The sequence below is a fragment of the Ahaetulla prasina genome, chromosome 3 (assembly GCF_028640845.1).
Source record: "Ahaetulla prasina isolate Xishuangbanna chromosome 3, ASM2864084v1, whole genome shotgun sequence".
NCBI lineage: Eukaryota > Metazoa > Chordata > Lepidosauria > Squamata > Colubridae > Ahaetulla > Ahaetulla prasina.
The window spans coordinates 218,785,456-218,813,297 of NC_080541.1; the positions used below are offsets into that span (position 1 = coordinate 218,785,456).

Consider the following 27,842-nt stretch of genomic DNA (forward strand, 5'->3'; position numbering starts at 1 on the left):
AGCGTGGCTTAATTGGTGGGCGTGGCTTGGTGGTCAGATGACTGGGTGGGCGTGGCCAATAACAATAAATAATAAAAATAACAAAGTATAAAAAACAAGAGGTACCAAAAACCAACTTTCACACTTTACACACACACAACACAACACAACTGACTCACACACAATGTAAAAGCAGCTATACTTCACACTTCACACAGCCACAAAAAGCTCAAAAACCAACTTTCACACTTTGCACACACACAACACAACACAACTGACACACACACACACACTCACAAAATGCCACATACAGCTTTCTGAAATTTTGTGTGTTTATGTAGAGTGAAACACTACAGAAACACACCAAATCTCAGAAAGCTGCACAAAAATTTTATTTTATTTTATTATTTTATTTTATTTTATTGTGGACTTCAAATCCCAGAGTTCCTCAGCCAGCAACGCCAGCCAGCATTAGTTGATCACTGAGGAAATAGATTAGCTAAGCAATTGATTCTATCTGGCTGAAAGTGAAACTGGGGCTTTCGGGCTGGAGAAAGAGCCATGCGTTCATCAGTAATCAGGTAAGTGCCTTAGAATCTCTACTCTTGTTTGTAGAAAACATGTTTTCTACAAGTAAGAGTACAAATAAGGTTCTGTTGATGAGGAACTCAGGTGAGATTGCCAGAGGAGACTTTAAATTTTTTTTTTAAAGTTTAAAGGCTCTGCCAATCTCAGCTGAGGGGCGGGATCCTCAAAGGCTTTTTTTTTAACTTTTAAAGGCATGTTTCGGCTGAAGAAAAACTGGCTTTTAAAAGTAAAAAAAAAACCCTCTGCTGATGGTGCGGCTCACCACCAGGGGGGACGGGGCCAGGGATTTTTGCTACCGGTTCTCTGAACTAGCAGCTGCCATCGCTACCGGATTGTGCGAGCTGATCTGAATCGGGAGGATTTCACCCCTGGATAGATGATAGATAGATAAATAGATCAATAGATAGATAGATACATAGATAGATACATAGATAGATAGATGATGGGTGGATAGATCGATCGATAGATACACAGACCCACAAACAGATGGATAGGAGATAGCTGGATGGATAGATGGGTAGAGATTGATGACAGACAGACAGACAGATAATAGATAGATAGACACACAGAGAGAGATGAATAGGATATGGATGGATGGAGATAGATGGATAATGATAGACAGACAGACAGACAGAGACAGAGATGGATAGGATGGATGGAGATAGATGGATGGATAGAGATAGATAGATAGATAGATAGATAGATAGATAGATAGATAGATATAGTAGATAGATAAACAGATAATAATAGGCATACTGGCAGGCAGGCAGGCAGGCAGGTATATACATTATTAAAATAGATGGATAGAGCTAAATAGATAGATAAATAGATGATAGATATAGATGAATGGCTGGATAAAGATATATAGAAGTTAGATGAGGTAGGTGGATGATAGCTAGATAACTAGATATATAACTAGATAGATAATCATTTCCCTCTTTCCAAGTGTGTGTAGACGCTGCAGCCAATCAGAACGCTGTGTTCTGTGGTACCAGCCCATGGTGATGAGTTTCGGAATGGCAAGGGTTAATTTTTCATAGCCCCACACCTCTTCAAGAAAAAGAGGCTGAGAAGCTGAGAATGCAAAATGGGTCAGGTGGTTGGCAGGTCTCCCTTTTGGGCCGAGTGTAACCGTTGGATTTGCCTGAGTCCACTTTGGGTTAAAAATAACCCTCTGGAACTACAGTGGTTGACTAGGTTAGTTAATTAACCCAATTTTGCTGTTCCTGCAATATGTTCTCTCCCAAGTGATCCAATTAAGTAACTCAGAAGAACAGAGCCATTAAATTGGAAAAGTCCCAGGAGACCTGCTCAATACAAACATAGATTATAAATAGATCCCTTTGAAGGCTGCAATTGAAAGAATAACCCTGGAACATCTCAAGCCAAATTCTCCAGCTTGTATAACATAGGGACATTAAACACAATTGCTTATTAAACATAGGGTTAATAATTTGGGCAGATAGTGAAATTTTTTTACAGAGAAGCTGTGACCTGATATCTTCTCTCACTTTATCCAGCCTTCAGGTTGTCCATCCTTGGTGACTTTAAGACTTAGGGAATTCTGGGAGTTGAAGTCCACAGGTCTTCAATCCACAGGTTTTAAAGCCCTGGGGAATTCTGGGAGTTGAAGTCCACAAGTCTTAAAGCTGCCAAAGATAGACACCTCGGATTCTATAGTAATAGCAATAGGACTTAGACTTATATATCGCTTCAGAGTGCTTTACAGCCCTCTCTAAGCAGTGTACAGACAGCATCTTATCCCCAACAATCTGGGTCCTCACTTTACCGACCTCGGAAGGAAAGAAAGCCGAGTCAACCTTGAGCCGGTTAGAATCGAACTGCTAAATTGCTGGCAGACAGCAGTCAGCAGAATTAGCTTTCAATATGCATTCTAACCACTCCGCCACTATGGCTATATAATATAAGAAATGGCATTTTCCAGCATCAGAAAGACTGGTTTCTGATACTATATAACAGTGATGGCTAACCTTTTTGCCACTGCGTGCCAGGAGCGGGGGTAGGGGGTGTCGTGCATATGCATGCCCACACCCATAATTCTATGCGCCTTACCCTTGTGCATGCGTGTGTGACCCCTCCATGCTCCTCACTCTCCTGGCATGCAATGGCATGGTAGGCTTGTTTTTTGCTCTTCCCAGCCTCCAGAGCCTTTCTAGGAATCTGGGGAGGGCAAAAACAGCCTCCCCCCCCAGAGGCCCTCCGGAGGCTGAAAATGGCCCATTTGCCAACTTCCGGTCCGACTGATATGGCTACGCATGCCAGCTGTGGCTTGCGTGCCATAGGTTCGCCATCAAGGCTGTATAACTTAACCCCAACTTTGGTATTGTAGTTTCAAGCCAATTGTGAACTGCCCAGGAGCAATAGCACTTAGTTCCACAGTGCTTTACTGCCCTCTCTAAGCAGTTTACAGAGTCAGCCTCAGAGGTGGGTTTCACATATTGTTACTACCGGTTTACCACACGCATGCACCTTCTGCATGTGCGCCCGGCCTTCCTCACATGTGCTTTGTGCATGCGCATGCCTTCCACAAATGCTCCCGGCCTCAGAAACGTGTCTAAATAGGATGACATGGTGCCGGGGCGGGTGGGCGGGACAGGACCACCTACAATTTCCGCTACCAGTTCTCCTGAACCAGTACAAACCGGCTGAATACCACCTCTTGTCAACTATTTCCCCTAGCAATATGGGTCCTTATTTTACCCACCTCGGAAGGATGGAAGATTGAGTCGACCTTGAGCTGGTCAGGATTGAACTGCCAAACTGCTGGCAGTTAGCAGAATTAGCCTGCAATACTGCATTCTAACCACTGCGCCATCACAGCTCATAAATTGTTTCCAACTAATAATTTCTGGCTACCTAATGAGAAGAAAGGACTCACTGGAGAAGAGCCTAATGCTGGGAACGATTGAGGGCAAAAGAAGAAGGGGACGGCAGAGAATGAGGTGGCTGGATGGAGTTACTGAAGCAGTTGGCGTGAGCTTAAATGGACTCCAGAGGATGATAGAGGACAGGAAGGCCTGGAGGAATGTTGTCCATGGGGTCGCAATGGGTCGGACACGACTTAGCAACTAACAACAACAACAATAACTTCTATTCTTATCTCCAGGAGATTTTTGATAGCCCAAGGTCAAGAATAAAATGTGAGGAGGGAAGACCAACAACAACAACAACAAAGGCTAAGGTTAGAGAGGAAATAGTTTACCATATCCAGAGCATGGTCTCCTTGGAGAAGAATGTTAGGGGAGATCCTGCTTTCTGGAGAAAGTCTGTGTTCAGGAGACTGATCTATAAGAAGAAAAGAACATTTATTTCAGATAATGTAATTGCTACTTGCTGTAGAAGCCATCTTTTTCGTTGGATCTTCAGGCCTGCCACATTTACTACTGTGGGAAATGGGAGGGGGGATTGTTCGGAGCCAGGGTGATATATATAGTCATAATAACATTCCTTTCTCAGAGAGTCAAGGACATCTTGCCCTGCACCTGGAAGGCTGGAACTGGGAGGCATCTCCAGTTGGGAAAGTGGTTGGATTGGACCATCTGATGGACATGTGGGTGCTGGGCAGGGATTTGGACTTTCTGCTGGGTGGGGAAAACCTGGAAGCTTTCAGATTTGGGTTTTCCCAGATGTGCCAATACGACATCTAATAAAATGGAACTTTGAGGAAATTCAAGCCTCGGAGTTTCCTTTCGTTGAGGGTACCCTGACAGCTACAAGTGGAGACATTTCTCCTCTTAAACTGCGAACAATCCTTCCCAGCCTGGATCTCTCTGGATCCACTGAGAATCCAGTCCCTAAAATTGCTAACCAACATAACCACCCATAAGAAATGCTGGAAATTCTGGGAGTTTTAGTCCCAATCTATTGGGAAGACACTAAAGTACAATGGAACCCTTTGGCTCAGGAGTAGTAGTCCTCGCCTGATGACCACAATTTCCATTGCAAAAGCCATCTGGTCATTGAGTGAGTCGTGCCTGATTTTTATCTCTCTCTTTTTTTCCGCCATGGTTGTAAAGCGAATCACTGCAGTTGTTAAGCGAATCATGTGGTTGTTAAGCAAGTCTGGCTTCTCCCCTTGGCTTTGTCTGTCAGAAGCCAGGTGGGAAGGTCACGAACGGTGATCACGTGACCCCGGGGACACTGTAACCATCGTAAACACATGCCAGTTGCCAAACGCACAAATTTGGCGTATTGTAAGCTACCCAGAGTCATGTGACTGCCAGATGGGCGGCATGGACATTTAATTAGTAAAATGATAAAATAAAAATCAGTGATAAATTTGAACAAAATAATACATTCTCATCACACAACCTATGAATGCTGCAAGTGTCTGAAGTGGAGTAAGGTTTCCTGCCTAAGCAGGGGGTTGGACTAGAAGACCTCCAAGGTCCCTTCCAACTCTGTTATTCTATTCTAAGTGCGGAGGCCAGCCATAAGCCACTTTTTCCAGTGCCCTTTGCAACTTCAAATGGTCACTAAACAAATGGTTGTAAAGTGGAGGACTACATCTATCCCTCACTCTGGTTGAGAGCGACAGGGCATGGTTTTAGACAAGATTTTCTTGACGAAGTGACTTAAATCTGCCCTCTATGATGTGCAAAGCAGGGAACTAGATATGCTAAGGTAGTGTCCCTCTGGTGCTGGAGGTTCTGCTAGACTAGTACAGACTGAAGAGCAAACTGGGCCCAGTTGCAGGAGAACGTGCCTCCTTCCAGCGGCTCGGGATACTCGTCTTCCATTTCTGGGCTCACGTTTTTTCCCGCACTCGGTTTCCTGCTTCGGCTTGAGAGGCTAGACAAAGACACGCCTGGGACGAAGTTTCCTTCTCTGGGCTGCCCTTTGAAAGTTTTCGGCCTGTCTCTGTTGCCGCACAAAGGAAACAAACAAAAACAAAGATGAAACGAGAGAGGGTTTAAAGGACCTCTGTCCGAATATCTCGCCTGGGCTTTTATAATAGCTCTGGAAAAAAAAAAGCACCAGCCAGACATCTTTGGCACTGAGCGATTTGAGAACAAAGAGGAGGGGTGTGTGTGTCAGTTTATTTTCCAAAGCACCAGATGGCAAGACGAGAAACAATGGATGGAAACAGGGGTGAAATCCAGCAGGTTCTGACAGGTTCTGGAGAACCGGTAGCAGACATTTTGAGTAGTTTGGAGAATCGGCAAATATCACCTCTGGCTGGCCTCAGAGTGTGGTGGGAATTGAGTTTTTGCAATATCCTTCCCCCAGGAGTGGGGAGGGAATGGGGATTTTGAAGCATCCTTCCCCTCCACACCCATCAAGCCATGCCCACCAAGCCATACTATTCCCACCAAGCCATGCCCACAGAATCGGTAAAAAAAAATTGGATTTCACCACTGATGGAAACCAATTAAGGAGAGAAGCAATCTGGAGCTAAGGAGAAACTTTGAAAGGTCAGCTGTTTTCTCACTAGCCTCACCTAAAGCAGAGGGGCCTGGGATCACTTTCAGTTCAAAATGAGCTTGATGATTAGGGGACTGGAGGCTAAAACATATAATGAACAGTTGCAGGAACTGGGCCTGGCTAATCTAGTGAAGAGAAGGACCAGGGGAGACAGGATAGCAGTCTTCCAATATTTGAGGGGCTGCCACAGAGAGGAGGAGGGTCAAGCTATTTTTCAAGGCACCTGAAAGCCAGACAAGGAACAATGGATGGAAACTGAATAAGGAGAGATTCAACCTGGAAATAAGGAGAAATTTCCTGACACTGAGAACAATCAACCAATGGAACAAGAAGTTGCCTTTGGAAGTTGTGGCAGCTTCATCATTGGAACCTTTCAAGAAGAGACTGGACTGCCATCTGTCAGAAATGCTGTTGGGTCTCCTGCTTGGGCGGGGGTGGGGGGGTTGGACTAGAAGACCTCCAAGGTCCCTTCCAACTCTGTTAATCTGTTTAATCCAATAATGCTTCAGCTTCAATAGCAATAATACAAGAGCAAACAATAGATTCAAACTTAATGTTAACCGCTTCAATCTTGATTGCAGAAAATATGACTTTTGTAACAGAGTTGTTAACGCTTGGAACTCACTACCTGACTCTATAGTCTCTACTCAAAACCCCAAAATCTTCAACCAAAAACTGTCTACTACTGACCTCACCCCATTCCTAAGAGGACTATAAGGGGCGTGGCATAAGTGCACAAAAGTGCCTACCGTTCCTGTCCTATTTGTTTCCTTTCAATATATGTGCTTGTATATAATGTTGTGACAAAAAAATAAATAAAAAATCAGGAACACTTTCTTTAGTCCTAGGTTTGTATTCAGACTTTCTGGTGCTATATAACAATAGTGCCACCTGCTGATAGTTGAAGTTACTTTCTAGTACACAAGAACATAGAATACAGGTAGTCCTCGACTTACTATCACAATTGAGCCCATCATTTCGTTTGTTGATGGAGCTTTGCTCCGTTTTATGACATTTCTTGCCCCAGTTGTTAAGCAAATCACTGCAGTCGTCAAGTTAGTAACACGGTTGTTAAGTGAATCTGGCTTCCCCATCGACTTTGCTTGTCAGAAGGTCGCAAAAAGGGGATCCCATGGCCCTGGGACACTACAACCGTCATAAATATGAACCAGTTGCCCAACGTTCTGCATTTTCATCGCATGACCAGGGGGAGGCTGCAAAGGTTGTCATCGTGAAAAACGGTCATACTGTAAGTGATAAGTTTTCAGTTGCTGTTGTGACTTTGAACGGTCACTAAATGAACTTTTGTAAGTTGAGGACTATCTGTAATAGGGTTGGAAGGGACCTTGGAGGTCTTCTATTTCAGCCCCCTGCTCAAGCAGAAGACTGTATACCATGATGAGCTGGGGTGGTGTAGTGGTTAGAGTGCAGTACTGCAGCAGTGGTGGGTTTCAAAATTTTTTTACTACTGGTTCTGTGGGTGTGGCTTGGTAGGCATGGCAGGGGAAGGATACTGTAAAATCTCCATTCCCACCCCACTCCAGGGGAAGGATACTGCAAAATCCCCATTTCCTCCCGATCAGCTGGGACTCGGGAGGCAGAGAAGAGATGGGAGCAGGGCCAGTCAGAATTTTTACCACCGGTTCTCTGAACTACTCAAGATTTCCGCTACCGGTTCTCCAGAACTGGTCAGAACCTGCTGAAACCCACCTCTGTACTGCAGGCTCCTTCTGCTGATCGCCGGTTGCCAGCAGTTTGGCAGATCGAATCTCACCAGGCTGAAAGTTGACTCAGACTTCCATCTTTCTGAGGTGGGTAAAATGAGGACCCAGATTTATTTTATTTTATTTTATTTATTTTATTTTATTTATTTATTTTTGTCACAACAATATATGTAAGTATCATACAAAAAGATTATATAGTATATAAACATAAGGTAAAGGTAAAGGTTCCCCCCGCACATACATGCTAGTTGTTGCCGACTCTAGGGGCCGGTGCTCATCTCCGTTTCAAAGCCGAAGAGCCAGCGCTGTCCGAAGACGTCTCCGTGGTCCTGTGGCTGGAATGACTCAATGCCAAAGGCGCACGGAACGCTGTTATCTTCCCACCAAAGGTGGTCCCTATTTTTTCTACTTGCATTTTTATGTGCTTTCAAAACTGCTAGGTTGGCAGAAGCTGGGATAAGTAACGGGAGCTCACCCCGTTACACGGCAGCACTAGGGATTCGAACTGCCGAACTGCCAACCTTTCGATCGACAAGCTCAACGTCCTAGCCCCTGAGCCACCGTGTCCCTATAATATAAACATATATATGAGTAAATATTAGGAGGTATAAGCATATACATATAGGAAGAAGAAAAGAAAAACAATAGGACAGGAATGGTAGGCACGTTTGTGCGCTTATGCATGCCCCTTATTGTTGGGGGTGGGGGTAATTAGCTGACTCTGTAAACTGCGTAGAGAGGGCTGTAAAGCACTGTAAAGCGGTATATAAGTGTTATTGCTATTGCTATTGTGGACAAAGGGCTGTCCAGTCTCTCCTTGAGAACCTTCAGTGATGAAGCACCTACACCTTCTGGAGGTAAGCCAGTCTACTGATTAATTGTTTTTACTGTTGGGAAATTTCTTCTTAGTTCTAGCTTGGATCTCTCTTTAATTAATCTTCCACCCATTATTTCTTCTCTTGCCCTGAGGTACTTTGGAGAGCAGACAACCCTCTCTTCTCTGTGACAACCCCTCAATACTGGAAGACTGCTATCATATCACCCTTCTTCCTTCTCTTAGTTAGAGTAGACATACCAAGTTCTCGGGGCACGGTGGCTCAGTGGCTAAGACGCTGAGGTTGTAGATTGAAAGGTTGGCAGTTCAGCGGTTCGAATCCCTAGTGCCACCTAATGGGGTGAGCTCCCGTTACTTGTCCCAGCTTCTGCCAACCTAGCAGTTCGAAAGCACGTAAAAAATGCAAGTAGAAAAATAGGGACCACCTTTGGTGGGAAGGTAACAATTCCATGTGTCTGTGGCGGTGAGTCATGCTGGTCACATGACCACGGAGATGTCTTTGGACAGCGCTGGCTCTTTGGCTTTGAAACGGAGATGAGCACCGCCCCCTAGAGTCGGGAACGACTAGCCTTCGGGAGATAGGGCGGTATATAAATTTGATCAATAAATAAACATATGTGCGAGAGGAACCTTTACCTTTACCAAGTTCCCGCAACCTTTCATCATACAATTTAGTCTCCAGACTTCTTATCTCTTTTGTTGCTCTTTTCTGCAGTCTTCCTAGGATCACAGCATCTTTTTTGTATTGTGGTGACCGGGCAAAACCAGATGATGAACAATTGAGCTTCCCAGCCATAAATGATCACCAATGCCATGGAATGTCAACCGCATTAAATAAATGAATGCTGAAGTCAGCTTTGGGGAAGACCCACGAAATCTTCGTGGATAGTTTATATATCACAGTCCCGTTGCCAACCACTCGATCTTCCCAGAGCTAAAACAAACTTTACCAATTACTGTAAAAAGCCAAAGCGGATAATGAAAAATTTCAGCAACTTTCAAGGACAAAGGACCGAAATGGAAAGTCCGGGATAGAGATAAGCTGAAGGGTCCTCGGTGCTCTCTGAGCTTGCCTGTTTTCTTGCAGGCGATTCATTACCCAAACTAGGTATAGCACTGCTATGGCACTGATGATGTTACCTAGTTTGGGTAATGAAACATCTGCAAGAAAAACAAACAAGTTCAGAGAACACTAAGGACCCCTCATCTCTCTCTCTCTCTCTATTTGCGGTAGCTATGGTATTTATGCAGGTATTTATGTGGGCTTCAAAAATTTTAGCAAGGGGTTCTCTGCCCAGTTGCTGGGTGGGCGTGGCCATGGTGGGCGGGGCCTAGTCAGCCTCCTGCACCATGGCCTGGGGGGGGGTGCTTTTTGCCTTCCCTGGGCACTGGAGACTTTCCTTGAGCCTCCGGGAGGGCGAAAAGGGTCTCCCCAAGTTCTGGAGGCCTTCTGGAGTCCTTCCCGAATTTCCGGTAGGCTCGTTTTTTACTCTCTCTGAGCCTCCGTGCGCGCCCTGCCCTTACCTGCATCTGAAACAGGCTGCGTGGGGACTCGGGATGGGTGGGGTGGAGTGGGCGGGGCCCGCCAGGAGTTGGGTTTGGGGGTTCTCCGAACTGCACAGAATTTCCCGATCCCCTGCGAACTCCCAGCAGCCCACCTCTGTATCTATGGTATCTGTCTGTCTGTCTGTCTGTCTGTCTGTCTGTCTGTCTGTCTGTCTGTCTGTCTGTCTGTCTGTCTGTCTGTCTGTCTATCTATCTATCTATCTATCTATCTATCTATCTATCTATCTATCTATCTATCTATCTATAGGAAAAAACTGCAGAAAAAACAGTTGCTACCAGCCTGCCTTCCATTGAGGACCTGTATACAACACGAATCAAAAAGAGGGCTGTGAAAATATTTACAGACCCCTCACATCCTGGACATAAACTGTTTCAACTCCTACCCTCAACACGACGCTATAGAACACTGCACACCAGAACAACTAGACACAAGAACAGTTTTTTCCCGAAGGCCATCAGTCTGCTAAACAAATAATTCCCTCAACACTGTCAAACTATTTACTAAATCTGCACCACTATTGATCTTCTCATTGTTCCCATCACCCATCTCCTCCCACTTATGACTGTAACTTTGTTGCTTGTATCCTTACGATTTATACTGATATTGATTGTCTCCTGATTGCTTATTTGTACCCTATGACTATTATTAAGTGTTGTACCTTATGATTCTTGATGAAGGTATCTTTTCTTTGATGTACACTGAGAACAAATGCACCAAGACAAATTCCTTGTATGTCCAATCACACTTGGCCAATAAAATTCAATTCAATTCAATTCTATTCTATTCTATTCTATTCTATTCTATTCTATTCTATTCTATTCTATTCTATTCTACCTAGCTATCTAAATATAGCACTGATCTCTCTCTCATCTAGCACTGATGAATGAAACTTCTGCAAAAAATATCTGCAAGAAAACAAGCAAGCTCAGAGAGAAACTCTTTGAACTACAAATATTCTCGTTTATTAATAGAGATAAGTTGTCAAACACCTGAATGTTGCTCGTGCGATTGTGGGGCTGCTGTGAAGTGTGAGAACCGTCATTTTTTTCAAGTCATTTGACTTGACATTTTCAAGTCATTTTTTTTTTCAGTTGCTGTCATAAATTCGAACAGCTGTCTATCAAATGGTTGTAAGTAGAGAACTACCTCTACTTAACCCATTTTCTAGATAGTTAAAGAAAAGCCAAAGACTAGTGCTAAACGCTCACTTGAACATCTGCGTTAGACCCCTGTGTTAGACAATTTCTCAATAGAGAATTACATACAGGTAGCTGTTGACCTACATCCAACATTGAGCCCAAAATTTCCGTTGCTAAGCAAGATAGTGATTAAGTGAATTTTGCCCCTTTTCATCACTTTTCTTGACCAATTGTTAAGTCAATCACTGTAGTTATTAAGCTAGTAACTTGGTTGTTAAGTGAACCTGGCTTCCCCATTGACTTTGCTGGTCAAACCATGGGCCACTGCAACTGTGATAAGCGTATGCCAGTCACTAAGCGTGTTCTGGTCCGCCAGCAGCTTGCGAAGCTGGCAACGGAGTCGGACAGCGATAAGGCTGAGGAAGAACGTGGGCCAGTCCTGGTGGCTGGGGAAGGCCCGGATGAGGGCTCTGCGTCGGAGGCAGAGGTGGGGCCAGGGCCATCGGGAAGTGAGGTGCGGACTCCAGAGCCTCCAGAGGCTGACAGTAGTGAGGCAGAGGAACAGCCTGTTCCTAATGCATGCATGAGAAGAGCTTCCAGAAGGCAAGAGCAGCTCAAGTAGAGAGGACAACTAGGGAGTACGGCCAAGAGATGATTGGCCCCTCCAATAAGGCTTAAAAGACCAGCAACAGAGTTTGGGCTCTTTGCTGGAAAGCAACATTGATAGCTTTGTCTTGTTGCATTTGTGTTGTATCAGTGTCTTCTGAATTTTTGCCAAGAAAGGCCTTTGGCAGTTTGCCTAATTGGACCAAGGTTGGTGATAGGACTGAGGAATTGGGTTGGGAGGAATTTGCTTTAATTTAGTTGAACTACACTGAGAATGAGTTAATTCTCAACTGCTCTAATAAAATTTGCTTGAGTTTTCCATTACCTACTTGGGCCTGGGTTACAACAAAGCGTCTGAATTTTGATCATGTAACCATGGGGATGCTGCAACGGTCATAAGTGTGAAAAATCGTCAAACTTTTTTCAGTCCCGTTGTAACCTTGCACAGTCACTAACCAAATGGTTGTAATTTGAGGAGTATGTTTACCAAGATGTAGAAGCCTTTCTGACCTGCTAGATGTCTTTGTGGCAAAACTTTGATTTCTCTGTTTTGGAGCCTTTATGCAAGTTCCCACTTGCAGGCTAAAAAATATGGTCCAACTCCAACCAAAGGTTTTGGTACTCCTGTTAGGACTCAAACTCTTTCTAAACATAACCGGGACATTTTCTTCTCCAGTAATGGAACACAAAGCCTACCAAAAGCCCTTGAGATCCTTCAAATCCATCTCACATTGAACTGTGAGCTGAAAATTGGCCAAGTAGACCTAGAAGTTTCTCAGACTTTGCCCAGGACATATCACCTTTCCAGGAGGAAGTTCTGGAATAGCCCACATTTGCTATGAAGAAGGCAGCCCTATTGGTTTGACTTTGAAGTATCCCAAACACCAAGATAGAAAGTTAGGAACGCTTACTCTGGGCCACATAACCTCTTCAGATCTTCCTTCAGGCTCTTGTTTTCCTCTCTCAGCTTACTCATTTCATTAGCTGGAATGGAAAGAAAGAGAAAAATGTTAGATCAACTTCCCCCCCAGCCCTCCAGTTGTTCTAGGACTTATGCCTGAGATCAGGGATGAAATCCAGCAGGTTCTGACAGGTTCTGAAGAACTGGTAGCGGAAATTTTGAGTAGTTCAGAAAACTGGCAAATATCACCTCTGGGTAGCCCTAGAGTGAGGTGGGAATGGAGATTTTGCAATATCCTTCCCCCAAGCGTAGGGAGGGAATGGGGATTTTGCAGTATCCTTCCCCTGCCACACCCACCAAGCCACACCACACCACGCCCACCAAGCCACGCCCACCGAACTGGTAGTAAAAAAAAATTGGATTTCACCACTGCCTGAGATGGGGTCAAAGTCATAGATGGAAAGAAGAGAACATGTGTGTCCCAGGCCTAGGGTTACCAGGTATCTGAATTGGCAAAGGAGGACATTTACAGTTGGAAAGGCAGACACACAACATTCTTTGCATTTGACCTTTTGATCTTTACAAAACTTACAATGAAAAACTAAACACACACCCCAGGTATACATGTATAAAAATAGCAATAGCACTTAAGACTCACGATATACTACTTCACAGTGCTTTACAGCCCTCCCTAAGTGGTTTACAGAGTCAGCATATTGCCCCCAACAATCTGGGTCCTCATTTACCAACCTCGGAAGGATGGAAGTCTGAGTCATCCTTGAGTTGGTCAGGATCGAACTGCCGAATTGCTGGCAGACGGCAGTCAGCAGAAGTAGCCTGCAATACTGCATTCTAAGCACTGCGCTACCACGACTATAATATAAGAAATGGCATTTTCCAGCATCAAAAAGACTGGTTTCTGGTTGTGTGTGTGTGTGTAATTGTATGATGTTTGCAACTTTTTCAACCAGAGGATGTCCCATACTTCTACTCAATGTATTCCAGGTATCACTTTATTTGCCGAACTTACTTAGGATGAAGATGTGTTGAAGACTTTGAAAATGGGCCTTCATAAACTCATGTTGCTTCTTCTTTGCAAGTTCTTGGGTCACTTGGCATCTGTCGCAGAGCCCAGCTCGCAACCTTCAAATAATTAAAATAGCAGGATGGTGTTAGAGCAGCAAACCCAACTGGGAGCAGAAATATCACACCAACCCAGGGGTGAAATCCAGCAGGTTCTGACAGGTTCTGGAGAATAGGTAGCAGAAATTTTCAGTAGTTTGAAGAACCGGCAAATACCACCTCTGGCTGGCCCCAGAGCGGGGAGGGAATGGAGATTTTGCAGTCTCCTTCCCCTGGAGCATGGTGAGAATGGAGATTTTGCAGTATCCTTCGCCTGCTACCCCCACCAAGCCATGCCCACAAAACCAGTAGTAAAAAAAAATTGGATTTCACCACTGCACCAACTCCATTGTCAGAACTTCAAGGTAGACTTTTTTTTTTAAATTTGCATTTATATCCCGCCCTTCTCCGAAGACTCAGGGCGGCTTACACTATGTCAAGCAATAGTCTTCATCCATTTGTATATTATATACAAAGTCAACTTATTGCCCCCAACAATCTGGGTCCTCATTTTACCTACCTTATAAAGGATGGAAGGCTGAGTCAACCTTGGGCCTGGTGGGACTTGAACCTGCAGTAATTGCAAGCAGCTGCTGTTAATAACAGACTGTCTTACCAGTTTGAGCCACAGAGGGCTTTGGAAACCAAAGTCATAAATGCTAATACTACCTTGTGAAAACCAGAGAGATCCTTTTGCAAATTACATTTCTGCCTCAGACCCAAATTTCTATTCTATAAAGAATGCTTTTAAAAGGTTAAAAAAAAAGCTCTGACGGTCACAGCTGAGCCACACAATTGTCAGAGCCTTTTTTTTTTACTTTTAAAAGTATTTTTTTTACCACCTATTCGGCCGAGTAAAAAAAAAAGATCATGCGCCACAGCTGATCACCCCCCCCACACGCTGTTCTACTTACCCCACGCGTGCACACCTTGCATTTGGTGCATGGTACGCACTGCGCATGTGAGTGCACAGCGCGCATGCACAGCTAGCGAAACGGTAGTAAACCGGTTCAGATTTCACCACTGGTCCAGAAGATGTAGGGTTTTCTGCTTGAATAGTGGGTTGGACAAGAAGACCTTCAAGGTCCCTTCCAACTCTGTTATTCTGTATTTCCCTTTTCTAACCCCGATGCACATTTACTCATCAGGATGGAGTGCTTGAAAGTCAAGTTCTGCTAGAACAGAAATCATATCAAACAGGCACAGTTCTCAATAACTGGTGGCTCAGCAGACTAAGTCTGTCTGTTATTAACACAGCTGCTTGCAATTACTGCAAGTTCAAGTCCCACCAGGCCCAAGGTTGACTCAGCCTTCCATCCTTTATAAGGTAGGTAAAATGAGGACCCAGATTGTTGGGGGCAATAAAAGTTGACTTTGTATATAATATACAAATGGATGAAGACTATTGCTTAACACAGTGTAAGCCGCCCTGAGTCTTCGGAGAAGGGCGGGATATAAATTCAAATTAAAACAAAAACAAAAAAAAACTACCTCATATCCCCAATCAGCATTGAAGATTTTTTTAATGTACATATGTGTGTGCATTATTATGTTCATTGTATGAATTATAATAATAATAACAAAATTGGAAGGGACCTTGAAGGTCTTCTACTCCAACCCCCTGCCCAGGCAGGAAACCCTACACCATTTCAGACAAATGATTATCCAACATTTTCTTAAAATTTCCAGTGTTGGAGCATTTACAACTTCTGCAGGCAAGTTGTTCCACTGATTAATTGTTCTAACTGTCAGGAAATTTCTCCTTAGTTCTAAGTTGCTTCTCTCCTTGATTAGTTTCCACCCATTGCTTCTTGTTTGCCCTCAGGTGCTTTGGAGAATAGTTTGACTTCCTCTTCTTTGTGGCAGCCCCTGAGATATCAGAACACTGCTCTCATGTGTGCCCCAGGCCTTCTTTTCATTAAACTAGGCATACTGAGTTCCTGCAACCGTTCTTCATATGTTTTAGCCTCCAGTCCCCTAATCATCTTTGTTGCTCTTCTCTGCACTCTTTCTAGAGTCTCAACATCTTTTTTACATCGTGGCGACCAAAATTATGATGTTCTTATATTGATTACTAGCTGATTACCTGGCGTTGCCTAGGTATTTATTTATCCCAATCCTGTATTAGACAGGAAAAGGACTGGCTCAACCACTGTGGTGAGAATTAGAGGCCTAATTGCCCTGGCCAACAGCCTGGGAAAAATTCTACAGGGAACAGGCTTTGAGGTGATTATGTGCATTAGCAGGCACCTCCTCTGACAACTTGCCCTCTTTGCTTGAAACTGAAGGCCTAGGATATATATATTTTTTAAAGAATCAATTCCTCGTTACCAGAGGGAGCCCCCTTGTGGAGTACTGTGAAGCCGTTACCATGGCAACTCCACGGTGCTGTACTGTAGAAGCCATTTTAAAGCACAATAGGCTGTATCTAAACAGAACTTGAATCCAAAATGCACAGTATCACTGTCAAAAGTACTGTGATTTGACACTATAGATATAATCATTCCTTTTCATTTCAGCGGCCCAGGTGTTCCAGAGTTATGTTGGAACACACACACACACACACACACACACACACACACACACACACCGAGGGGTGTTAGGGGTATTTTTCCCCCACAGGATTTCTTTCCAGAGAGTAAGTAATCTATGTACCAAGATTGGTTGAGATTGCTCGAGGCATTCCAGAGTTATGCTGGAACATACATACATACACACACACACACACACATACAGCCATTTTTATATGAAAAGATTATACATATATTGTGATATGCGATATGAATAACTGGATTTACACGATTTGCCAAACCTGGATTACTGGATTAACCTTGCCCAATGTTTATGAAAGAAAGGTTCAGTTGTGCAGTTGTGGCCACTATCTTAACACTTTTAATCTTCTCTTCCTGTGCAGATGCCCCTTTCGACAGGATGAAGCCGTTTACCTGTTTTCCAAAACTTTCACGTTTTCTTTAAGTCCCTTTTGTTGTTCACGCAGTTGGTGGTTTTTGGTAAAGAGCTCTTCAATTCGTTGGTTGTCTCTAAGTCAAGGGAGAAGAACAAGGGAGAAAGAGAAGAAAAGTACAGGTAGTCCTCGACTTACGACAGTTCACTTAGTGACCATTCAAAGTTACAGCAGCACTGAAAAAAGTGACTTATGACCGTTTTTCACACTTATGACCATTGCAGCATCCCCATGGTCTCTCGTGAGTTACATTCGGATGCTTGACAACTGATTCACATTTACGATGGTTGCAGTGTCCTCGGGGGTCATGTGATCCCCTTTTTGTGACTTTTCTGGCCAGCAAAATCAATGGGAAAACCAGATTCACTTAATGACAGTGTTACCAATTTAAGAACCGCAGGGATTCACTTAACAAAGGTGGCAAGAAAAGTCGTAAAATTGTACAAACTTGCTTAAGAAATGTTTCACTTGGTAACATAATGTTGGGCTCAATTGTGGTCATAGTTCGAGGACTACCTGTATTATTCCCAGGTACCAAAATGCATCTCTGCCTTTTCTTTTTCTTTCTCTACTTTCTTCTTTCACTTTCTCTTTCAAACTGCATGGAAAATTAAGGTACAGGTTCACGCAGGCACAGAATCTGAGGGAAAATTTTTATAAAATGTTTTATAGATGGCATCTAGATCCTAAAAAATTATCGTGTATGTATCCAGAAATGCAAGCAAAATGTTGGAGATGTAATTGTGATGACGCTACATATTTTCACATTTGGTGGACTTGTAAGGACATAAAGGCCTTTTGGATAAAAATTTGGTGGATTTTACAAAATGTTCTGAAAAAGAAGATAAAGTTCCTGCCGCAATTTTTCTTGTTGGGAATTATTACGGATTGTACAGTAATTGAGACTAAATTGATTTTAAATCTAATAACTGCAGCAAGATTACTAATAGGACAATATTGGAAGAAAAAAGAAGTACCAACAATAGAAGAATGGATATTGAAAGTTGCCAATTTGGCTGAGATGGCGAAGATATCAGCCTTTTTGAAAGACAATACGCAAGAAAGATACTTAAAGGAATGGAAAAAATGGATTGACTATATTCAACGAGATATCAGACTAAGAGTTATCAGACTGTTTTGAATGATTATGATGTATTATTTTGATTGCTTTTGGGGAAGTTAGGAATTGATGATTGTAGGGTATAATTAAGTTGGGATGAAAATTTTTAGCATATGTTTGTTTTATTTTAACTATACCTTGTGCTCGTTCCGGGAAGTCGGGGGAGGGTTGCGAAGGGAGGGAGGAGGGGGAAAGGGGAAAAATTTTGTAAAACTTTTGAATAATAATAATAATAATCCCAGGGTCATGTCATCACCTTTTGTAACCTTCTGACAAGCAAAGTCAATGGGAAAACTAAATTCACTTAACAACTGCGTTACTAACTTAACAGCTGCAGTGATTCACTGAACAACTGTGGCAAGAATGGATGGAAACTAATCAAGGAGAGAAGCAACCTAGAACTAAGAAGAAATTTCCTGACAGAACAATTAATCTGTGGAACAAATTGCTTCCAGAAGTTGTGGGTGTTCCAACACCGGAGGTTTTTAAGAAGAGATTGGATAACCATTTGTCTGGAATGATATAGGGCAGTGGTTCTCAACCTTTACAGTGCTGCGACCCCTTTAATACAATTCCCCAGGATGTGGTGACCCCTTTAATACAATTTCCCACAATGTGGCGACCCCAACCATAAAATTATTTTCGTTTTGAATTTATCGCACCTGAAGCCGTATTGGCTAGCGATCTGAACTGCTTGCGATTGCCTTGAGGACGGAGGCATTAAAGCGGAGACTCCTCCCCTATTAAGTTTATCGCGCCTGAAGCCAGATTAGGCTAGCGATTGGGAGCTGGCTTGAGAGGGAGACATCAGAGCAAAGATTTCTCTCTTTTTTAATTCATTGCGCGCCTGAAGCCGAATTCGGCTAGCGATTTGAAGAGCCTGCAGCTGGCTTGTGGAGTCAACCATTGGAGCGCGATTCTTCCACTTGCAAGTATGCTTCCCATATTTCTGATGGTCTTAGGCAACCCCTGGCAAATCGTCATTCGACCCCCAACGGGATCGCGACCCACAGGTTGAGAACCGCTGGTATAGGGTTTCCTGCTTGAGTGGGGATTGGACTACAAGACCTCCAAGGTCCCTTCCAACTTTGTTTTTCTATTCTATTCTATTCTATTCTATTCTATTCTATTCTATTCTATTCCATTCCATTCCATTCCATTCCATTCCATTCCATTCCATTCCATTCTTCTAAGAAAGATCGTAGAATCAGGCAAAATTCACTTAAGAAATACTTCACTTAACCACAGAAATTTTGACCTCAGTTGTGGTCATAAGTTGAGTATATTACCTGTAATGGGAGCTGATAGCATAATTAAGATTAGATAAAGAACAGGTAATCCTCGATTTACAATCACAATTAGTAAGAATTTCTGTTGGCAAAAAAAGAGGCTGTTAAGTGAGTTGTACCAATTCGATGATCTTTTTTGCCACAAATGTTAAGTGAATCACTGCAGTTGTTAAGCAAACCATGTCGTTGTTAAGTGAATCCACCTCCCCCCCTTGACTTTGTTTATTGGAAGCTAGCTGGGAAGTCACAAATAATGATCATATGATTCTGGGACGCTGCAACAATTGTAAATACATGCAGGTTGCCAAGGAACAAAATGTTTATCATGTGTCTGTGAGGTCACTAGTGTGAGGACCAGTTGTAAATCATTTTTTTCAGTGCCACTGTAACTTCAAACGGTCACTAAACAAATGGTTGTAAATCAAGGACTATCTGTACTCAGGAGACAGAAATTGTTTGCCCATCATGCTAAATAAAATGTGGCTTCATTCTGGCTTGACATATACAGCCCCTGTGCTTTGTGAGCAGTAATTTATGGCTTGGGGTGGATCAACCAGCCAATTGTAGTTTATTTAACAAACCATTATTCAAAAATCAGTTTTTTCAGATTTTCTCCTCTGAAGACACCAGACAAAATTTTGATTCCAACATTGGTAGATCGATAATAGATAGATAGATAGATGGGATAGATAGATAATAGATAAATAGAAAAGATAGATAGATACATAGATGATAGGTAAATAGATAATAGATAGATAAATAGATAGATAGATAATAGATAAATAGATAAGATAGATACATAGATGATAGAGAATAGATAAATAGATAATAGATAGATGAATAGATAGACAATAGATAGATAAATAGATTAGATAGATACATACATACATAAATACATAGATGATAGAGAATAGATAAATAGATAAGATATACATAGATACATAGATGAAAGATGATCGATAGGTAGGTAGATCGATCGATTGATTGATGATAGATAGATATTAGATAAATTGATAGATAATAGTTAAATAGATAAGGTAGATAGTTAGATGATAGATAGATAATAGATAGATAGATAATAGATAAATAAATAAATATGATTGATAGATAGATAGATATGAATTTTAAAGTATATTTTATATTTTAATCAATTCTGTCTTGTCCTAAAGAACTTAAGTTCAAGAACCCATGTCCGACAGATGGCATTTGTTTTACTCACCGACATTTCTCATTGGTTAGTTCATTCAGTTTGGTTTGCAGGCCTGGAAGAGTTCAGAAACAATCTGGTGATCTTTTGACGGAAGCCACAGTCACAAAGAGCTAATTCTACAAAAATCAGCCATCGTTCTGCTCTTCATCCACTTTTTCACCTGATCCTTTCATTTTAAACATCTCTGCCTCAAATCTATTCATCCAATCAATCATCAAGCAAGTATGGAGGCCCTATTTTACACACCCACCCACCCACCATTTCTTACCCTGGACTTCTTTCTCGTGTGTTTCCTTGAGTCTGTTCAAGATTTCCGCAAAATTTTCAGTGGCCATGTTCCTTCTATCATCCCATGGATGGATCCAAGGTGGGGAGGAAGAAATCAGATTGGATGGTTCCAAATCAGTTTTCCTTCCTCTGCCAGCGTTCAGCTTCTGGCCTAAGAGGAAAAAAATTAGAGATGCAAAAAGAAAAAAAAAGAAAAGAAAAAAAACCCTTTCTGGTGAGGGAAGACCTCCACTCTCCTGGAAGAATTAAATATTTTGAGAAATATTAAAAAGGCAGATTATTATATTTCCCTAAAGGAGGAATGGGGATACGGTGGCTCATGATAATTTCCTGACAGTTAGAACAATTAATAAGTGGAACGACTTGCCTGCAGAAGTTGTGAATGCTCCAACACTGGAAATTTTTAAGAAAATGTTGGATAACCATCTGTCTGAGATGGTGTAGGCCTGGGCAGGGGGTTGGACTAGAAGGCCTCCAAGGTTCCTTCCAACTCTGTTGTTGTTGTTATAGTAGCTAAGATGCTGAGCTTGTCAATCGAAAGGTCGGCAGTTCAGCGGTTCAAATCCCTAGTGCCGCGTAATGGGGTGAGCTCCTGTGACTTGTTCCAGCTTCTGCCAACCTAGCAGTTCGAAAGCACATAAAAAATGCAAGTAGAAAAACAGGGAGCAACTTTGGTGGGAAGGGAAGAGTGTTCTATGCGCCTTCGGCATTTAGGAAGATATAGTTGTCTAGAGGTGTCATGGAAGGCCAAAACCAGGGGTATTAATTCATCTTTTTCCATATTCTATTTATATTATTGACTTGGGAGGAAAGAAGCTAGTGTTTGGATGGTGACCTAATCTTCTTGGGAGATGGGGTTGATTGATCATTCGTGCATTTTAGAAAGCGAAAATGCAGCGGCTGACCTTTGCTTAAAATTAGACAAAAATCAAATCGTTTCTTGGCTTATTCAAAGCATTCAAAGGACCACTCCTTTTGTTTTTAGAAAAAAGGCTTGTCAGGTGCAAAAGAACAGGTTCGCACATGAAGGTCCCGATTAAAGTGATTTATTTTTAAACAGCTTATGCATAGGAATCTTCTCAGCGAATAGTTAGCACCTGTTTGGAGTTCAATAAGGGTAAAAAGAATTTGGGGGGGGAATTGACTTAGTTTGCTTATGACAATGTAGAGACTGTTGATTCCTCTTTTACATCCGCCTCCAAGTTCTTCCACTCATCATCATCTTCATTTCAAGACCCCTTAATCCAGAGGTGAAATCCAGCAGGTTCTGACAAGTTCTGGAGAACCGGTAGCGGAAATTTTGAGTAGTTCGGAGAACCGGCAAATATCACCTCTGGCTGGCCCCAGAGTGGGGTGGGAATGGGGATTTTGCAATATCTTTCCCCCAGGAGTGGGGATGGAATGGGGATTTTGAAGTATCCTTCCCCTGGAATGGGGTGGGAATGGAGATTTTGCAGTATCATTCCCCTGCCATGCCCACAGAACCGGTAGCAATTTTTTTTTGGATTTCACCACTGCCATAATCCCTTGCAAGGTGGAGTCTGGGCAACTGAATGGAGCTAGCCGAGTGTTTAATGGCCGGATTGTCTTCCTTGTCATCACTCCAAGTTCTTCCACTTCTTTGCCTAAATATTCTAGTCCAGAGGTGTCAAACTCAAGGCCCGGATCCGGTCCGCGGAGCCATCCTGTTATACCCAGTGTGAAAAGGAAAGATCAAGCCAGCATGGTTTCGGCCTAGTCTACCCAATGTGAAGAGGAAATGTGCCAGTAGTTTGAGGAGTGGCATCAAGATGGCCACGCCCACCCAGTTGGCCACACCCACCCAGTTGGCCACGCCCACCCAGTCAGCCATGCCTCCCTGGCCCCCCGAAGTCAACCACAGCCCTGATGCGGCCCTCAATGAAATAGGGTTTAACACCCCTGCTCTAGCCATTGTCTTAGAGATGAACATTGATTGGACTACATTCTGTTCCCAAGTGGTTTAAGAACTCTGATAAGATAGTATTGATAATATAATAAAAGAGCTGGATGGCGCAGTGGTTAGAATACAGTATTGCAGGCTAACTCTGCCCAAAGTCTGGAGTTTGATCTTGGCTAGCTCAAGATTGACTTAGCCTTCCATCCTTTCGAGGTCGGCAAAATGAAGACCCAGATTCTTGGGGGCAATATGCTGACTCTATAAACTGCTTATAGAAGGCTGTAAAGCACTTCTATATTTATTTATTTGATCATATTTATATATCGTATATATGTCTTTGCTAGTATTTGATAATGTAGTCTAGAAGCAGTTTTCTGCGTATAATATAAGTCAGGGGTCACCAACATTTTGGATCTCAGGGACCACTAAATTCATAATTTTAAATCCCACGGACCACTAATATGATCTGCCTAATGACCGGCTGGGTAGGTGTGGCTAGATGGTCATGTGACTGGGTGGGCATGGCCAACTCAATGTCACTCATATTGGGCACCTCGCCAGCCTCTACTCACTCCTCCCCTCTCAGCCCCTCCTCGCTTGCCTGCCTGGGCTCCTTAGGGCCCCAACAGGAAGCAGTTGTTGGAGCTAAGCAGCCACCACGAGAAAGAGTTGGCAAAACAGCTGGCTCAGTTCAAATTGGATCTGACCGAGAAGAAGGGTCAGCGGAAGCACCTCACTGAGGACTACGAGCATAGTTTTCCAAGTAGAGGGAAGACCTGCGGGAGTGTGAGGTCAGGTACCAGCGCCTGGAGGCTCAGCGGACTGAGATGGTCAGCCAGTTCCAGGCCATGATGCAGTCCCACTGCAACAAGGCCCTCCAACTCTTCACCACCAGCCACACTTCCCTCCAGCCTTCATCCAAAGCCCTGCACCAGAAAGCTGAAGCAGGCCCCAAGTCAGAATTTCGGCCCTCCTCTGACCCACATAAAAAGACCCTGAAGGAGAAGACTCTCTGCAGCAACACAAATGTTCATTGCATGTATCTGTCCTAGGGGCCGTAGTTTGAGGACACTTGATTTAGTACAATATAAAAAATGCAAATAATTTGTCTGTGGACCACCAACATTTTCTTGTGGACCACCAGTGGTCCATGGACCACCGGCTGGTGACCACTGATATAAGTAATGTTTTGTTCTGACATTGTTCTAGGCTTCCTGAGACAGTAAAAGGCACACAATTAATCCCAAACCCCCTCTTTTTATTTCAACGACTATGAATTCTGTTCATTCACAGCCTGTAATGAGTCACAAATAGTTTGTAAAGACAGAAGTCTGCCAGAGTCCTTTGGGATAAGTCTGATAAGCATCCACCTTTATTTCCCTTGATATGCTGCCGAAGACCTAAATTGGCAATTAGCTTGGCAAGGCCACACGGAGCACAGAGTCAAAACGAAGCTTCAGAATTTAAACTGACCAAATGAACAAAGTTGCTTCCTACAAAGGCTCATGCCCCTTTGCTCCACCTTTATGTCTTATGGGAGAGGCCAGTCATCTCCAAGCCTTACTCCTGAGTCACCCCTTTTGTCTTAACTGTTCTTGCCTTCTGGCAGCTCTGTGCATGTGTGCATTGGGAACAGGCTCCCCCTGTTCCTCTGCCTCGCTGACGTCAGACTCTGGAGGCTCCGGAGTCAGCACATAACTCCCAGATGGCCCTGGCCCCCTCTCTACACTCTCTCTGCCTCATCTGAGCCTTCCCCAGATTCCAGGACTGGCCCATGTTCCTCCCCAGCTTCCTCACTGTCCAGCTCTGCTGCCAACTCTGCAGGTTGCTGGCGGACCGCAACATGTTTCTCTATGAGTATGATTTTGCTTGGTTTATAGAATATTTTATGTCCAGCTTTATGTTTTAAAGGAAATAAATTAATTAAATTTTATTAATAGGAAATAAAACATAACACATCTGATTGGCAGAGCTAATTTTCTTAAAATATACCTATAAAGCTTATTGCCTTGTTCCCCTGGAGAATTATTGTTATTCACCATAGGTGAGGACCTTATAGCATTTTTCAAAGCCCCAAATCAATTGTAGGAAGCTGAAGGAAGAAAATAGATTATGTTCTAAATTACCTAACCTGTCACGGGCAATTACTGCATTCGGCAGATGTGCTTTAGCTATCAGTCTTAATTTATCGTGACCATGAATAGTGTCTCATTTCCCTAAGGAGTTTCCAGAAGTTTTATTATACTAGTTTGAGGTTTTGCCAACTCCATTCAAGACCCACAACTGAATTTGATGGGAAAAGCTTTCAGGAGAGTAAATCTTTCCAGGAAGCTCAAATTGCATTAAATACCTGTAGTTGGAATGCAGGCTTGGTAACTCCACGAGTAAAGGAAGTTAAAAAGAAATCTGTGGGTTTATTAAACTGGGAAAGTTCCTTTGGCTGCTAATTTGCCAAGACAGATTTCCCTGACTTTAGAAAGAGATGAGGTGCGACGTTATGGAGAGAATGGTTGGATAAAATATACAGAGGTGCTAGTGTGCAGAGAAGAGCAACAAAGATGATTAGGGTGCTGGAGGCTAAAACATATAAAGAACGGTTGCTGGAATTGGGTATGACTAGAAAGATTAATGAAAAGAAGGACCAGGGCAGAGGCGGGTTTCAGCAGGTTCTGAGCAGTTCTGGAGAACTGGTAGTAGAAATTTTGAGTAGTTTGGAGAACAGGTAGTAAAAATTCTGACTGGCCCCGCCCCCATCTATTCTCTGCCTTCCGAGTCCCAGCTGATCAGGAGGCAATGGGGATTTTGCAGTAACCTTTCCCTGGATTGGGGTGGGGATGGAGATTTTACAGTAGCCTTCCCCTGCCACGCCCACCAATCCATGCCCACCAAGCCATGTCATACCCATCAAGCCACACCAAGCCACACCCACAGAACTGGTAGTAATTTTTTTTGAAACCCATCACTGCTCCGATTCCATTGGATTCCTGAACAGATTTTCCCATTTTGCTTATTTTAAAGAACCAGTGACATTCTCACTCATCCCTAGTGGGAGTGAAATGTTCCCAGGTAGTAAAAATTCTGACTGGCCCCACCCCCATCTATTCTCTGCCTTCCGAGTCCCAGCTGACTGGGATGAAATGGGGATTTTACAATAACCTTCCCTTGGATTGAGGAGGGAATGGAGATTTTAACAGTATCCTTTCCCTGGAGTGGGGTGGGAATGAAGATTTTACAGTATCCTTCCCATGCCACGCCCACCAAGCCATGCCACCAAGCCATGCCACGCCCACCAAGCCATGCCACGCCCACCAAGCCATACCCACAGAACCAGTAGTAAAAATTTTTGAAACTCACCACTGGACCAGGGGTGACATGATAGCAGTGTTCCAATATTTCAGGGATTGTCACAAAGAAGAGGGGGTCAACCTACTCTCCAAAGCACCTGAAGGCAGGACAAGAAGCAATGGATGAAAACTAATCAAAGGGAGAAGCAACTTAGAACTAAGGAGAAATTTCCTGACAGTGAGAACAATAAACCAGTGGAACAAGTTGCCTCCAGAAGTTGTGGGTGCTCCAATACTGGAGGGTTTTAAGAAGAGATTGGACAGCCATTTGTCTGAAATAGTATAGGGTCTTCTGTTCGAGCAGGGGTTGGACTAGAAAACCTCCAGTGTTCCTTCCAACTGTGTTATTCTAACTTTGTTAGCCTAACTTTAAGAATTGCACAGAACATCATAATGGAAATTGTTTTAAATTTTTTGGCAGCCATGCCTAATGGCTACAGAAGAAAGATCGTTAGCTGAGAAACATTCCTATAGACAGCCAGAAAGCAACACATTTTCAAAGCATATCAGCATGACTGGAGGACTTCTGCTCCTCAAAATGTGAAATTAGCTACGGGTAGTCCCTGAGTTATGACCACAATTGAGCCCAAAAGAGGAGAGGAGAGGAGAGGAGAAGGGAAGAGAAGGGAAGGGAAGGAAAGTGAAGAGAGGAGAGGAGAGGAGAGGAGGGGAGGGGAGAGGAGAGGAGAAGGGAAGGGAAGGGAAGAAGGGAGGAGAGGAGAGGAGGGGAGGGGAGGGGGGAGGAGAGGAGAGAAGAGGAGAGGAGAGAAGGGAAGGGAACGAAGGGAAGGGAAGGGAAGAGAAGAGAAGAGAAGAGAAGTTTAAAGAAAATGTCAGTCTTTCAAAGCACCACTATTCCAGAATCTCTGGAAATTTACAGAAGGACCCTCTGCCAAGCTCAGTTGAATAATGCAAGGAAACAACAGCCTTGTCCACCTCTAATCGTAGCACAACTGGAATAGTGTCAAACATCAGCTTCTAATAAACCGTACACACCCGTACATCTTTCCTGCAAATCTCCAGGCAGCCAGAGCAATCCACGGATCGCCACCAGATGTTTCACGAAGTATCTCCACTCTGCAAAGCCTGAATACTAAATCGGAATTTCTAAGCGATGGCAAATCTGTTCTCTGCACTCGGAGTTCTCTGCTCGTGTTACTCTCTTGCTCCATCTGGCTTGTCAAACTTTGCATAGGCCACTAAGGTCAGATTAGGACAATCTCAAGATGAAAGCCGGCCCAGGAATGCTGGCGGAAGTACAGTACTGTTTTTAGTCGGGACACATGGCATCTGTTCCTGAATCATAAACCAGCTTGTGACTGGTATTCTTGGCTTTCCAATTTCCATTCAGCCTGAGCAAGTGAGCCTGACTGAATTGTTACCTCAGAATGCTGTCGTGGAAGCTCTCAAAGTCGATTAAAGTTACAGTAGTGGCCAAAATTGTGGAAACCTTTTTGGGAAAAGTGTATTTTCTAAAACTAGCTAATAACACCACTTTTTTTTTTGAAGTAGTACCATACAATTATATATCAATGGAAAGATAATTTAATGAAGAATGTAATGCAATCACTTTTATGAAGGATTTGCCATTAGAATAGCAGTTACAGTATAAAGAAGAAAAGTGAAACACGTAGAAAAAACGAGAGATACAAGAATTATCACCATAGAAAAAACAAGATATACAAAAATTATCACCTCAGTTAGCACTTAGTTGGGTAACCTTTAGCATGAATTACGGCCTTACAAGGTCTTCCCATGGGTGAACCAAGTCTTTTAGTTTTACAGCTGTTATAAATGAAACC

General features: G+C 43.2%; 1 protein-coding gene across 3 annotated transcripts in view; it reads right to left on the bottom strand.

Annotated features, from left to right (window-relative positions):
- RBBP8NL (RBBP8 N-terminal like) overlaps nt 1–27,842 on the bottom strand; it is a 56,702-nt gene that overhangs the window by 16,975 nt on the left and 11,885 nt on the right. For 2 of the 3 annotated variants that reach the window (XM_058177101.1, XM_058177103.1), the window contains exons 2-9: nt 26,051–26,138; nt 20,759–20,929; nt 20,500–20,542; nt 16,852–16,947; nt 13,815–13,927; nt 12,795–12,867; nt 5,294–5,448; nt 3,791–3,873 (exon numbers count right to left, since the gene is read on the bottom strand). In XM_058177101.1, coding sequence (XP_058033084.1) covers nt 3,791–3,873; nt 5,294–5,448; nt 12,795–12,867; nt 13,815–13,927; nt 16,852–16,947; nt 20,500–20,542; nt 20,759–20,825 — 630 coding nt within the window. In that variant the 5' untranslated portion in view covers nt 20,826–20,929; nt 26,051–26,138. The remainder of the gene's footprint in view (nt 1–3,790; nt 3,874–5,293; nt 5,449–12,794; nt 12,868–13,814; nt 13,928–16,851; nt 16,948–20,499; nt 20,543–20,758; nt 20,930–26,050; nt 26,139–27,842) is intronic. The other variant, XM_058177102.1, reaches the window with a different exon arrangement.